Below are 14,902 nucleotides of genomic sequence, written 5' to 3'. Positions count from 1 at the left end.
AGTTTCGTTTTGAAGAATTTCTTATTTACCATCAATTTGAAATTTTAAAGTGTGCTTATCTGGATTTCTCCTAGCCTTCTAATATGTCTGTTAAAGATAACTGTATTCCTGCAGCGTCAGCTACTCTTACTAATATTTTTGCTGATTTATCGTGTTCTTGAACAGGAATTCAAGTTATTTCTTAGAGTTTGCCATCTCTCTCGAGGCCTTGTGAAAACTGACACGGTCGTCGAATGTCATGAAATATTATCAACTAGTGTCTAAGAAGTTCTTCGTGATAAAAATATAAAGCCAGTATAGTGTTAGTTACAAACATATGAGGTGATTTTTCCCAAAAACGGCGCTCTACAAATTATCCAATTATTTTTATTATATATTCAACTTTACCTAAATGTACTACCTAAGAAGTTCAAGATTAAAGTGAATTGACAGATTTTTGGTTACAATTGAATTAAGCGTCCGTTTGTGTTATTTCGTAATCAGAAACGATGATGACTCGTTAAAAACTACTTCTCACCATATTTTCCTGCTTCAAGGACATTTTTCTTTTTTTAAATAGTTTCTTGGGCTAAAGAATTAATTTCTTAGTGCATATTGTCTATGGTCGTACCTTTTTTTACATGGCCTTGAGTTTCTCTACCTTTTTTATAATCACCGCTCCAGGGGTCAAGTAGCTAACAATCTTTTTTCAATTGATCTATTGAGTGGTTTATTAATGGTTTTGTTTGTTGTCCAGACTTGTGTCGTGAACTTAAATATTTTGATTTATCTGATTGTGTGAAAATGTCTCTGGATAAAGTTTATAAGTCGTGTTATGTGAAAGACTGTACTGTAGAAATTTAACTACACATAAATATCTGACCCACGGTAAAGAGAGTAGCTTCAGTGAATCAATGGTCATGGAGAATTGGCAGATGTTAATACATTTAGTATCCAATATAAATGAGATGTGTTTGTGGCTTGGAGACGTGTTTCTCGATCTGAAGCAAAAAGACGAATGGATTACGAAGTAATAACGCCCTGCCAACGTTTAATTTTCCCGACATCGGTAAATATCCGGATTTCCAACAACATCGGAACCGTAATTGTAACGAAAATACACGTACGAATCTCCTTTTGTTTTTCTGCAGTGTTTGGCTCGCCGAGCCGTCTCGTTTCACATTTAAAATGTGTTTTGTGCAAATAAATACATTTGGGTTTCCTCTTTCTGTTATCTTGGTGAAATAAAAAAATAATAATTGTCTATGGTAGTGCCATATCGTTTTAATTCCTTCCTCTATCGTTGTAGAAATTACGGTGTTTATGTTATATCTTAAATTTGTCTAAATATTTGCAGATCTATGGTAAAATAGTAGACCATTTTTTTTTCTCATAAAATGCTCGGAGTTATCAATATAGTGAGTGATTTTATTTAAAACAGTACACGCAAAGGAACCGGATCCTTGTAACTGCGACAGAAATTAGCGATCATCTCTTGTGCGTATGTCGAATTAATGTCAGTCAATATTTGGCGTCTCCGTCTCCTGTGGTTTATTGTCGCCGGTAATTATTGCCTCGTTTTACTATAGTAATTTCGTGTAAACAAGACAATAACGGTGTCAAATTTATAGCACTTGAGATTATTTCAATAACCAACACATTTAAAGCAAATTTTTATTATTGGCGAGTTTAAAATTTTCTATTGACGTTTCTTCAACGCTTTGGAAGTGACCGCCGCACTTTGCCTTGACGTAAGTAGGTTCTAGTTACATTGACGAAATATCCTCAACTCCTTAATTAGTACTTGTTTATTGTAGGAATATATCGCTTAACATTTGATTGATCAGTTTTTACAGCATTCGTATTATAACATATTGAGTTACCCAACACTATCAGGTAAACACGTGTCGACACGGACGATAGTACATAAGCTTGTTTATTATTGACTTACAGACGCTGTCACACAGAAAAATCTTAACGATAAGTGATATTATTATTTTTATTCGCGTTATTAACAATCTTCACAGTCAAGTCTGAAATGATCGGTTAATTAATTCTTTCATCTCTTAATTTAAGGTTCCAATAGACCTAGCTCAAGTTTTGTGGTTAATATACAAGTTGTCTGGGGGTAAAGTTCATTAACTTCGCGAGGTTACGTTCTACGTGATGGTACTAGTAAAAGAGATGTAAAGCTTTTGGGTAAACTTAAATAACTAGTTTTATTTTTTAGGAATTTCGCCCATAAAACGAATTTTTTTCCATTATTTTGCGCTATTGCTTAATCTACCGTCTTTGTTCCAAAGGTTGCCGTTCTGTCAGTCTATTTATTGCCGCGCTTCGTGTCAATTACTTTTATTTTATTCGCAAAGGATCTGAAAATCTATTATATCTAGCAACTTTAAATATTTGATTAATCAGAACTTGTTAACGTAGTGTGTCTTTATCTAGTGTGCATTTAATAAGACTTTCTTAAAAGAACACCTTTATTCAGTGCGTATTTTTCCCAAGACTTCCTTTTAACATTGTGTTAATTTGTTCATAATTTTAATAAGTGTGACAAAACCTGGCTTAAACCACAAATAACGGGCAGAAATTCATTAGGTTTACGGGCTACATGATGTAAATAGTGGACATTTAAAAAAATTAAAATAGTAAAAAATTGGAATAGTAAAAAGCAATGACATTAGTTAGGTAATTAACAGTTAAATAATTTAACCGTTAAAAAAATAGTATCATATTTTGGGTCGAATACGTTTTATTTTATATAAAATATTTGTGTATAAATGTTTTTTACAGGTCTTGTTTATTTTCAGCTGATAACAATTACCATCACAAAAAAGGACGCCATCAAGCAGTGCCATGGATCTTCCCAACACAGAGAGTGTTTCCATCAAGACTGAACCATGGTCGCAGGAAGAAGGCGAATGTGAAATGGCGTATACAGATATACAAATAGACCTTCAAGATGTGAAGAAGGAGTGTTTGCAGAGTGCCGAGAGTGTTCAGTCAACTAGTAAGTTGCATTACGTATATCACAAAGGTATTTCAGATGGACGCAATCAGGACAGCTGGCTAACGAACTCAGAAGTTTTTTTAACTTGTTATGCCCTCAAACAGTTCAAAATTTAAATATGTTACATAATTTTACAGAATATTTAGTAATCTTTTATCATGTACCATCATAATAAAGCTAAGCTTTTGTGTATCGTGTTACTTTATGTTATATATATGTTTATGTTAAGTCAAAGTATTCAGTTTATATTTTCAGTGGGTTTTTACAGATGAAGAAAAAAATATTGAATTGTTATTTATATTTATCATACTAATAATGATTTAAACTATTTTACTACAGGTTTAAGTGCTTCATTGTTTTTTTTTTTTCATTTTCGAGTTTGGGGTATTGACGTTTCTACGAGTTTTCTATTATTTATAAATGGTTCTATTTTATCGTGAATAATCAAATCTTTGAAAATTTGTTATGTTGCATGGTAGAAGTATAATGCATTCACTTTTCTGACTTTACATTCTATTTTGAGGAATTGTTCACACTATTTATATTTATAATATTAATGTAATTAATAATAATGAATTGAATTATTTTACTACAAGTTCAAGTGCTGCATTGTGATTTTCATTTTCGAAATTGAGGTATTGAAATATTTTTTAAAATTTATAAATGGTGCTAATTTATCTTGATTATCTTTGAAAATTTGATATATTGCATGGTTGAAGTATAATGCATTTAGTTTTCTGACTTCACATTCTTTTTTGAGGGGATTGTACACACTATGCCTGGGTGGAACCCAAACGAGATATCAACTAAGCCACCGACCGCTCATGTGTTCTATTGTTATAGTTAGTTTTAATAGTTAAAATTATTTTCGGATCTTTTTATCCACAAACAAAAAGGTTCCTTTGGGTAATCAGTAATCAGTAATGAAGGAATTCCTTAGATTATACCTTTTTATAGAAGTGTTTTTAAATGATACTGAATAACCGTGTATTGCAGCAGTTTTAAAATGTTCACTTCCTTCGATATAAAAATAACTGATTTGTAATTTTGTCACCAATTATAAACCGAAGATTTTCTTCCTTTTATTTTTAACCGTTATTTTGTGTAATTTGGGGGGCGGGGATAGCTGCCCCCTACCTAAATAAAGGTATATCATATCGCCCCTGGTATGATGTACCTTTTCTATATTAGATATTTTGATTTTTATGGAAATTTGTTCCCCTAACCAATCGCAAGTATCAGCAAGAATTTTGCTAAAGAATTCAATACTAAATCTAAATAATGATCATTTAACAGCACCGACCCACGACGAATTTTTTATGTAAATTTAGCATGTCTTTACTCGTATAATCGTTGTGTTATTCCAGGTAGCATTAATGTGGAGACTGCACCCATCAAGACAGAACCAGGATCCCGAGATGACGATGGAGGGGAAATTCCTTATACAGTGATAGACATAGATCTGCAGGACATTAAAAAGGAATCCTTGGAACGCTCTGAAAGAGCATCAGGTACGATCGATTTTTGTTTGTCCGAATTTCTTATAATACTTTTCTGATTTAATTATAGATATCTAAGTATTGAACTTCTTTTGACATTTTTTCAGATATGATAACGGATCTAAAGATGCAACCTCAAGGAAAATCGCATTCATGTTCACATTGTAACTACTCTTGCTCAAGCAAGTCATACTTTACAGTGCACTTACGCAACCACACAAAAGAAAAACCTTATTCATGTTCCCATTGTAACTTCTCCTGTTCACAAAAACCAAATTTAGCAAGGCACTTACGCACCCATACTGGTCTGAAACCTTATCCATGTTCCCATTGTAACTTCTCCTGTTCATTCAAATCAAGTTTAGCAAGGCACATACGCACCCATTCTGGTCTAAAACCTTATTTATGTTCCTACTGCAGCTATTCATGTTCTCAAAGGGGACATTTAAAAACTCACATTCTTACCCATACTGGCGAAAAACCTTATTCATGTTCTCATTGTAACTACTCATGTTCAGTCAAACCAAATTTAGTAAGGCACTTACGCACCCATACTGGTCTAAAACCTTATTTATGTTCCTACTGCAGTTATTCATGTTCTCAAAGGGGACATTTAAAAATTCACATTCTTACCCATACTGGCGAAAAACCTTATTCATGTTCTCATTGTAACTACTCATGTTCAGTCAAATCACGTTTAACAAGGCACTTACGCAGCCACACTAAATAAAAACCTTATTCATGTTCCCACTGTAAATTCTCATCTTCACGCAAAACAAATTTAAAGGGGCACTTACGCATATAACGAAGGTTATTGCCACGTTGGGCGGTATTATAACGGGATTTAATCCCTCAATAGGAACCATGATGATGTAAATGAAGTAATAAAAAGAGATATGAATTACAACATTTTCATTTATTTCTACAGCGTACAAAAACCAGAGCAAAACTAGAGAACTCTAAATTACATAATTGAATTTTTAATCTCAAGGCGTGTGCGTCAGACCGAAGGTCTTGCGCATCGGACTTTTTAATAATAGGTAGCAATGATAAATGGGTCGACTAGAAAAGTGTTCAAGAATAAGTAACATAAGTAAACGTGTGTGTGACAAAGTATTCTAACCTGTTATAATATACGTCTATGTGGTAGAGCAACTCAGGCTCCAAGTTGTCCAAACAAGCCCGTCCATTTCAGTTTCAGAAGGTTGCCAGAGAAGGATAGCAGATGAAGATGATAAGTGATACTTCAGTCGCACCAGCACGGAAATGAAGAAAAGCAAAGCAATCCAGATGATCCTGATGAGCGCATCATGTAGTACGTCCAGGGAAGATGATGATTGACTTGTTCAGAAGCACAGCACGGAGATGAAGCAGCAGAGCAATCCAGATTATCCTGATGAGCGCATCATGTAGAAGGATGAGCGGAAGCAGAATAAGTCTTCGTGAGAATGTTCGATGTCTAGCCTACCCGAACTGGTCATTGATGAAAGAAGCTAAAATTTATTAAAATAGCAAGCACTTTACAATGAAAGAAGGTGCACACCTTACAAGCAAGAATTGTAATATATTTACTAAATGAAAAAGGTGATGCTCAAGTTGAAAACCTGAATAAAAACTCTAACAAACTGTTTTGAACTAAAAATGACAGTTGTAAATAGGTGAAGTAACCAACAATTAAAAACAAATTCCAAGGCCCAAAAAAAAACATAATAGTAAAACGTCATGATGACAAATGCAATTAATATTCAAAAGGAAAATTTCCTTAAATAAGCAGAATTTATAGTAATTTCGAAGATACCAGCTAAATAATGTATAACCATACAAGTGAAAGATGCTAATAATCAAACCAAAAGCAATGGTAATAAAAGTTTTGTACTACTTGACAATAGATGGCAGTAGTGTAGAGATGAATATTAGATAGAAAATCAATAATAAATCTTCTTGTTAAAATTATAAAGAAATGAATCTAATCATTATATTATTTTCACGCACATATTCTTCCGTCACAGAGCGAACCAGTGAATGACTGAAGAATACCGTAGAAAATTGACGAAACACCTGATTCGTTCCTTACTTTCCTGAGCTCTAGAAAAGCAGGGAAGGAATCCAATTACGAAGAAAAATGTCAGGACATGCACTATGATTAAATATGTAAAACATAAAACCCATTACAGAACCAACCACCATAAACCTGTGAATGTGATAATGGCTTACCGACTATTGATATTGAAATTTTCATAAAAAAATCAACAAAAATATCTTAATTGTAAGCCTGATGAGGGCTATCATGTGCTAAAGAGCCTAAGCCATTATAACACCACAACAACTCTCCAAAATAAGTGCTGAAATGACAGCATCTTGATAGAAGTATATATCCTTCAACATACTAAAACACAACAGAAGAGCTGGTATGCTAATGTGTGAAAACAAAAAGCTCGAAGCTCATAAGCTTATGATAAGGTCATTTAACAAGACATGACAACTTAATAAGTAAGGTAGAGCGCAAAATAAGCACATCTTAATCAACGATACTGAGAATAACAGCGGTAAACAATAATCATAACGATGAGAGCGGATCCTCGAGAAATAGATATGTATGACAATTTTCAGACAAAACACAAATAACAATAGATAATAATCATTAGAAATGACGACATAGTAACATACAAAGCAGGTTGAAAAGAGGAATGGAATTCTCCAGGGAAAAGAAAACCATTACTCCCAATCAACAAGGTAACAAAAAGGAAATAAGTTTCCTATACCCACGTGATCAGTGTAGGTACCAGAAACCCGTTCACTTTTTCCCTTTGTAAATAATAATAAAAACAATTTATTTTCTGCCCTAATTAAATCTTTAATATGGAATGTTCCAATAGGCTTTCCCTTCATATCTGCCAGTTTGTAAACGACGGCCGAAACCTTATCAATAATTTTGCTTCTTAAAAATTTTGGAGCAAGTTTAGGGGAGAAATGCTTAGAAGCATCGGACAACACGAAAGAGCGTCTCCAAACAATATCACCAACTTTGAATTCCACATTCCTTCTACGAAGGTCATAATGAACTTTATTCCGTTCGTAAGATTGACGTAAACACGTCCTAACTTGGCAGAAAATGTCATTAAGCTCAGAAACATCTTGAGCCCATGTGTCACGTTTCGAGAATGTTAAATCTTCCGAAGAAAAATCAGGTGATTTGTAATCTTTGCCTGAAATAATGGCTTCCCTGCCAAAATTTAAAAAGAAAGGGGTGTAACCCGTTACCTCATGTACAGCAGTGTTAATAGCAAGCTCTATTTCAGGTAAATGATTTGCCCAAGTTCGATGATCCGTTCCCACGTACGAACTTAAGGCTGTAACTAAAACTCTGTTAATTCTCTCTACAGGATTATTCTGTGGATGATATCTACAGTTAAAAAACATGTGACGTACATGATATCTGTCAACTAAATGTTTCAATTCTTTCGAAATTTATTGGGGACCATGTCTGCGATGATGCAATCAGGAACGCCAAATTTTAGGAAAATTTCATCCTCTATAATAGCAGAGACATTTTTCCCATTCGCACTTCTTAGCGGAAATTTTTTTGTAAATTTAGTGAAGAAATCAGCGACAACTAATAAATATTTATAACCTTTCTTGTAGGAGCTGGGAAGAGGTCCCAATAAATCTGTCGAGATAACCTGCCAAGGACGCTGGACCAACTTAGGATCTCCCATAAGACCGGGAGCAGCCTGATTTGAACTTTTCTGTCCTAAACAAGTGTGACATCTAGATACAAATTTCCTTACGTCTGAGGACATTCTAGGCCAGTAAAATTTCAAACAAATCCTATTCAGAGTTTTCATAATCCCAAAATGGGCAGATGTAGGAGGTACGTGATGTAACGCAATCAACTCTTGTCTTTGATCCTTAGGAACAACTTCCTTCCAATCATTAGGCTTATGCAGGGCTTCCATACTCTGCACATGCTTATATAAAACTCCCTCTACAAGTTTCCACTTAGAAAATAACTCAGGTTTAGCTAAAACGTCACGACACATTTTATTGTACCACCGATCAGTACTAATAATGGGAGATTGAACAATAGATGAAATAACTAAAGGATCGCGAGATAAAGCATCTGGCACAACATTTTCCTTCCCTTTCCTGTGTTCAATAATAAAGTTAAATAGCTGCAATCTGACAGCTCACCGAGCTAATCTTCCAGAAGGTGATTTTAAGTTTACTAGCCACTTCAGACTATAATGATCTGTAATTACCTTTACAGGAATGGGTGACCCTTCAATGTAACCCCTGAATTTCTCCAAAGCAAAAATTAACGCAAGTTCTTTCTCAGTAGTAGAGTGGTTCCTTTCCTGAGCCGATAACGATCTACTAATGAAGGAAATAGGATGTTCCCTGTTTTGTTCATCTAATTGAGAGAGTACTGCGCCTAAACCTTCGTTTGATGCATCACAAAAAATTGTAAACGGTTTATTAAAATCTGGGCATGCTAAAACCGGAGCCGCGACTAGAGTTTCCTTTAATTTAGAGAACGCCGCCTGCGTTTGATTATTCCAAGAAAATTTTTTACAAATGAACTCTTTTTTGGTTAAGTTGTGTAACGGAGCAGCGATAATAGAAAAATTCAAAATAAAACGCTTGTACCATGATATAATACCAATGAAACGTCTCAGACTCTTTTGTGAGGTAGGTGTAGGAAAATCAACCACAGCCTTAACTTTGTCTGGGTCAGTTCTCAGACCATTACTATCTATGACATAACCGAGATATTTAAGCGATTCTCTACAGAATACTGACTTTTCAATGTTAATTGTGAGACCCGCCTCGAACAGTTTACGTTTTACAAGTTTAAGTAATGCTAAATGCTCTTCAAAAGTACTGGAAATTACAATAATATCGTCTAAATAAAAGAAAACTTTACCATCAAATTCTGGGCCAAAGATTTTACTCATGAGCCGCATCATTCTCGAACTGGCTCCTTGAAGACCGAAAGGCATAGAAGTAAATTGAAAAAGACCCCTTTTAGGAATAGTAAAAGCCGTTTTTTCCCTTGAACTACGTTCTAGTGGAATTTGATAAAACGCATCTTTTAGATCAATAGTGGATAGAAAACGAGCTCCCCCCAAGCTGTCTAAAATATTTGAAATGTATGGTAATGGAAATGCGTCTCTCTTAGAGATCGAATTAATTCTTCTGGAATCTAAGCAAAGGCGGTAAGTGCCATTTTTCTTTGGTACTAGTAAGAAAGGACTGTTCCAAGCACTACTGCTCGGTTCAACGACACCCATCTCCAACATTCTATCAAGTTCCTTGTGCACAACCGGGAGCAGGTGAGGTGAAATCGGATAGTAACGCTGTTTTACAGGTATACTATTACCAGTGTCTATGACGTGTTCCTCCAAATGCGTACGACCAAGTTTGTCACCAGAAATTGAAATATAATCTTTAACTACATTATCAAGTAAATTTTGTTGATATTTGGATAAGTGATGTTTGTCCACAATACCTCTGACTTCAGAAGTAACCCGAGGAGCAGATTTTACTACCTTCGTATTCATAAAATTAGAAATGTCCGGACAAATGTTAAAAGATTTCCAAAAATCAATACCGAGAATTACATCCGTCTTTATATCTGGCATGACAACAAAAATAAACTCTTTTACAACATTATTACATGTTATAGGAAGCGAGATTTTCAAGTTACAGCAAACGGAATGACCCGTCGCAGAAGTTAAAGAAAATGAATTATTGAGCTTAGCCAACTTGGCACCAAGTTTTAAAAGTTTTAAATGAAAATTATTACCGAGAATGGAAACATGTGAGCCTGAGTCCAACAGGCCAGAAAAAACAGTTCCGAGTGTAGAAAAGGATACGAAAGGACGGCCGTCCCTGTCAGCCTTCCCTCCGTAACCTGATGCTCCTAAATTTCTGTAGAAATTCCTGACTACCGAAAGCCATTCTTGCCACGCCGGATCGAGAGCAGTGATACTGGTGGAGACGTCTTCCGCCAGCGGCACAGCTAACGTCCGGCTCTCGCGTTTTTTGACCTAACGCATGTGCAGTCAGGAGTCTTGACGCCTGGACGTCCACAGCGGAAGCAATGAATGTTCTCCCTGGAATTTACGTTATAACGTTTGAAAGACATGTTTTTATGAGAAGAATCCGCATGCCTGAAAGAATTAGGTTTAGAAGGTGTATTTGTATTTAGTGGCGCCTTTTCGCTAGCAGTTGAAGGGATTTGAGGGGACTTTGAACCTTTCCTCTGATCAGAACGACTGTCTGCCAATTCAATTAATTTACCCAATCTTTTGAGGGTAGCGATGTCCGGAATGGAGTTTAAGGCAAGTTTTTGAATATATCTGGGAAGCATATTGCACTGGAGAATTTCCAAAATTTCTACATCAGGCAATTTCTTGTTTAATCTTTTATTTAAGATGAGAACATTAGTGATAAAGGTACCAAGTGAATCATTAGGTGCTTGCATAGTTGACCTCAACTGTGCAATGAGTCTACGGTCATAATCGAGAATTTCATATTCCTCCTTGAGGCCTACCACAAGGTCATCCCATGATTCAAAAAGAGAGCGATTGACCCTCAGCCAATCAAGAGCAATACCATCAAAAAGTTCAAACGCGCCTAAAAAAAGATTGAGCTTACTTACAGAGCGAGACAGGGCGAGTTCTTCAACACGTTCGAGAAACTTCCTAATGCAAGTAGTGCCATCGTACTTGATATTCCATAAATGCAGTGGAACCAACGGAGATGAGGGAACAATAATGTCTGAGTCCTTGACGGAAGACATGGCGGATTCTTTTACTTGACTCCTTGTATCAGGCATTGTGACTAGATGTACCTAAAGATAAATTGGAAAAAAGAAAACAGCAAGGCAACATTAATCACGTCCGAAGACGGCAATAATAAAAAGTAAAATTCCCAAAAGAGGAAAAATGGGTGTAAAATTATTTGTACCTACACATCTAATGGACAAAAGTTCAGAAATGGACATACACCAATACTATAATTTCAGATGTGGGAATCTGGAACAACTTAAAATTGTCTTCAATTTCTAAAAGAAACTCAGCTAGGGGACGACGCAATCCAGGAAGACACACTCCAAACGACATTAAAAACACGAAAAACAGGCCAAATACTATGTCACACATGAAAAAAAAAAAACCATCCAAAATGCTAACCTAATTAAAATGTTAAAAATATCCGAGAAAAAACCACGTTGGTGCGCCATTATAACCGGATTTCAAGGTTAAGGGCACGTTGCGCGCCATTATGTCGGGATTTAATCCCACAATAGGGAACATGATGATAAAAATGTAGTAATAAAAAGAGTTATGAATTACAACATATTATTTATTTCTACAGCGTACAAAACCAGAGCAATCTAGAGATCTCTATAATTTCCATAATTGAATTTAATCTCAGGGCATGTGCGTCAGACCGAAGGTCTTGCGCATCGGACTTTTTAATAATAGGTAGCAATGTTAAATGGTGTGACTAGAAAAGTGAATAAGAATAAGTAACATAAGGAAACGTGTGTGTGACAAAGTATTCTAACCTGTTATAAATAGTAGAGGGCGCCAAACATCATTTTACATGATGTTAAATTTAGTAGAGAAAAGCAACGACCAGCAAAACGATTATAACATGTTGCGTCATTCTTCCCCAAAAGATCGATGTCTCGAGATGTTCGTCCAATGTCGTTTGTAGCGTTCGCTGTGTCTTCCGGGATAGCGACTCCAGCCGGCGGAAGCCGTATTGGAAATGAACCGTATTGGTACTGGCCCATAAATGAACCACTCACTACTGGCCGCTCGGGCCCGCTCGAGTTGCCGTCTCCTCTCTTCTTGCCGGAGTTCAGTGTTTACATACTCCGAATAATCTTGAAATGTAGCGGGTAGTAAAGAACTGCTACACCCTTACCTAAATAAAGGTACACCATATTGCCCCTGGTATGATGTACGTTTTCTTTATTAGATATTTTGATTTTTATGGAAATTCGTTCCCGCTAACCAATCGCATGCAGCTTATCAGCAGGAATTTTGTTAAAGAATGAAATAAATTCAACATTAAATCTAAGTAATGAGCATTTAATAGCACCGACCCACGACGAGTTTTTAATGTAAATTTAGCATGTCTTTACACGCATTATCAATGTATTGACGTTGTACCAGGTAGCATTAATGTGGAGACTGCACCCATCAAGGCAGAACCAGGACCCCGAGATGACGATAGAGGGGAAATTCCTTATACAGTGATAGACATAGATCTGCAGGACATTAAAAAGGAATCCTTGGAACGCTCTGAAAGAGCATCAGGTACGATCGATTTTTGTTTGTCCGAATTTGTTATAATAATTTTCTGATTTAATTATAGATATCTAAGTATTGAACTTCTTTTGACATTTTTTCAGAGATGATAACGGACCTAAAGACGCAACCTAAAGGAAAATCGCATTCATGTTCACATTGTAACTACTCTTGCTCAAGCAAGTCATACTTAACAGTGCACTTACGCAGCCACACAAAAGAAAAACCTTATTCATGTTCCCATTGTAACTTCTCCTGTTCACAAAAACAAAATTTAGCAAGGCACTTACGCACCCATAATGAACTAAAACCTTATTCATGTTCCTACTGTAGCTACTCTTGCTCAAGTAAGTCATACTTAACAAAGCACTTACGCACCCATACTGGTCTGAAACCTTATTCATGTTCCCATTGTAACTTCTCCTGTTCATTCAAATCAAGTTTAGCAAGGCACTTACGCACCCATACTGGACTAAAACCTTATTCATGTTCCTACTGTAGCTACTCTTGCTCAAGTAAGTCATACTTAACAAAGCACTTACGCACCCATACTGGTCTGAAACCTAATTCATGTTCCCATTGTAACTTCTCCTGTTCATTCAAATCAAGTTTAGCAAGGCACTTACGCACACGTACTGGTCAAAAACCTTATTCATGTTCTCGTTGTAACTACTCATGTCCAGACAAATCACGTTTAACAAGGCACTTACGCAGCCACACTAAAGAAAAATTTTATTCATGTTCCCATTGTAACTTCTCATCTTCCGCAAAACAAATTTCACAAGGCACTTACGCACCCATTCTGGACTAAAACCTTATTCATGTTCCTACTGCAGCTATTCATGTTCTCTAAGGGGACATTTAAAAACTTACATTCTTACCCATACTGGAGAAAAACCTCATTCATGTTCTCACTGTTACTACTCTTGTTCAGATAAATCAAATTTAACAGTGCACTTACGCATCCACACCAGAGAAAAACCTTATTTATGTTCATACTGTAGCTACTCTTGCTCAAACAAGTCACACTTAACAGTGCACTTACGCACCCATACTGGTATAAAACCTTATTGATGTTCCCATTGTAACTTCTCCTTTTCACAAAAAACACATTTAACAAGGCACTTACGCACTCATACTGAACTAAAATCTTAATCTTGTTTCTACTGTAGCTACTCTTGCTCAATCAAGTCAAGCTTAATAGTGCACCCATACTGGTCTAAAACTGTTAATATTCTGGCCGAGATTCACAGATATATGTATAAAGTACACGGATTGATTCTTATAATGTTATATTGTAACAACGAGTATTTTACAGAGTTTAGTTTCTAACTAGAGCTGTTGACAGAGAGAGCCAAACTATCTACAACAGCGTGTTATATAGGTGATTATATGTCCCTCATCTTCTGTCTCTGCCATATATACTACGGAAGTCAAAGCAGACTCTAAAACCTTTCTCACATCCTTCCCTACTTAATTTAACTTCCTTTCCCTAGCTACAAATTTCATGTACAAACTTATAAGATAAAATTATACCTACAATAAAACACACAATAACTTTTTCTCGAATGTCCCTTTCTTTTTTCTTATCTTCTCCTCTCCTTTCCCTTCACCCCTTCCGGTTCTATGGAGAGCCTATCACCTCGGCCGCAGACGTCCTTGCCATGGGTTGGATCTGAAACATGGAGAGCAAGAATCATAGATACTCCTATTGCGTAACATCCCTGAAAGGTTATATATATATATATATATATATTTTAGTTTAATTTAATAATAGGTTCGCATCTGTGTATAGAGTCATGATATCATTTTCTAACTAAGTTAATGACCATCACGCCGTTTCCCCGCAGGGGTAGGCAGAGAGGACGGATCGCCAAACAACTCGTCCTTGACACACACTCCTTGCCTCATTCACATTAATACTTCGTCTCATTATATCATTTTCCGTTTCTATTATTTCGATTTTCACCATTATTGTGTTATGCCTTGGTTAGTTCTTTGATTATTTCCCATATATGTTTTGGATCATTATTTGATTCAACTTTTTTATAATAATTTTGTTTGGAGGTTCTGTTTAATTAGAGCAT

General features: G+C 35.8%; 1 protein-coding gene across 2 annotated transcripts; it reads left to right on the top strand.

The window, feature by feature from the left end:
• Positions 1-1,343: 1,343 nt before the first annotated feature.
• LOC149415136 (uncharacterized) lies at positions 1,344-5,339 on the top strand. 2 transcript variants are annotated; one of them, XM_089643429.1, is made up of 4 exons: positions 1,344-1,397; positions 2,793-2,992; positions 4,360-4,503; positions 4,599-5,339. In XM_089643429.1, exons 2-4 carry the CDS (start codon positions 2,839-2,841, stop codon positions 5,219-5,221), a joined length of 921 nt encoding a protein of 306 aa, XP_089499555.1. In that variant the 5' UTR covers positions 1,344-1,397; positions 2,793-2,838; the 3' UTR covers positions 5,222-5,339. The 2 variants fall into 2 exon arrangements, with proteins under 2 accessions (XP_089499555.1, XP_089499554.1); XM_089643428.1 differs by lacking the exon at positions 1,344-1,397 and adding an exon at positions 1,487-1,542.
• The last annotated feature ends 9,563 nt before the right edge of the window (positions 5,340-14,902 follow it).

Source organism: Hesperophylax consimilis, chromosome 19, assembly GCF_061612785.1.
Source record: "Hesperophylax consimilis isolate HC1 chromosome 19, BYU_Hcon_1.0, whole genome shotgun sequence".
In the NCBI taxonomy this organism is placed as follows: Eukaryota; Metazoa; Arthropoda; class Insecta; order Trichoptera; family Limnephilidae; genus Hesperophylax; species Hesperophylax consimilis.
The sequence above is the reverse complement of the archived record's forward strand: the minus strand, read 5'-3'. Positions and strand labels throughout refer to the sequence as shown.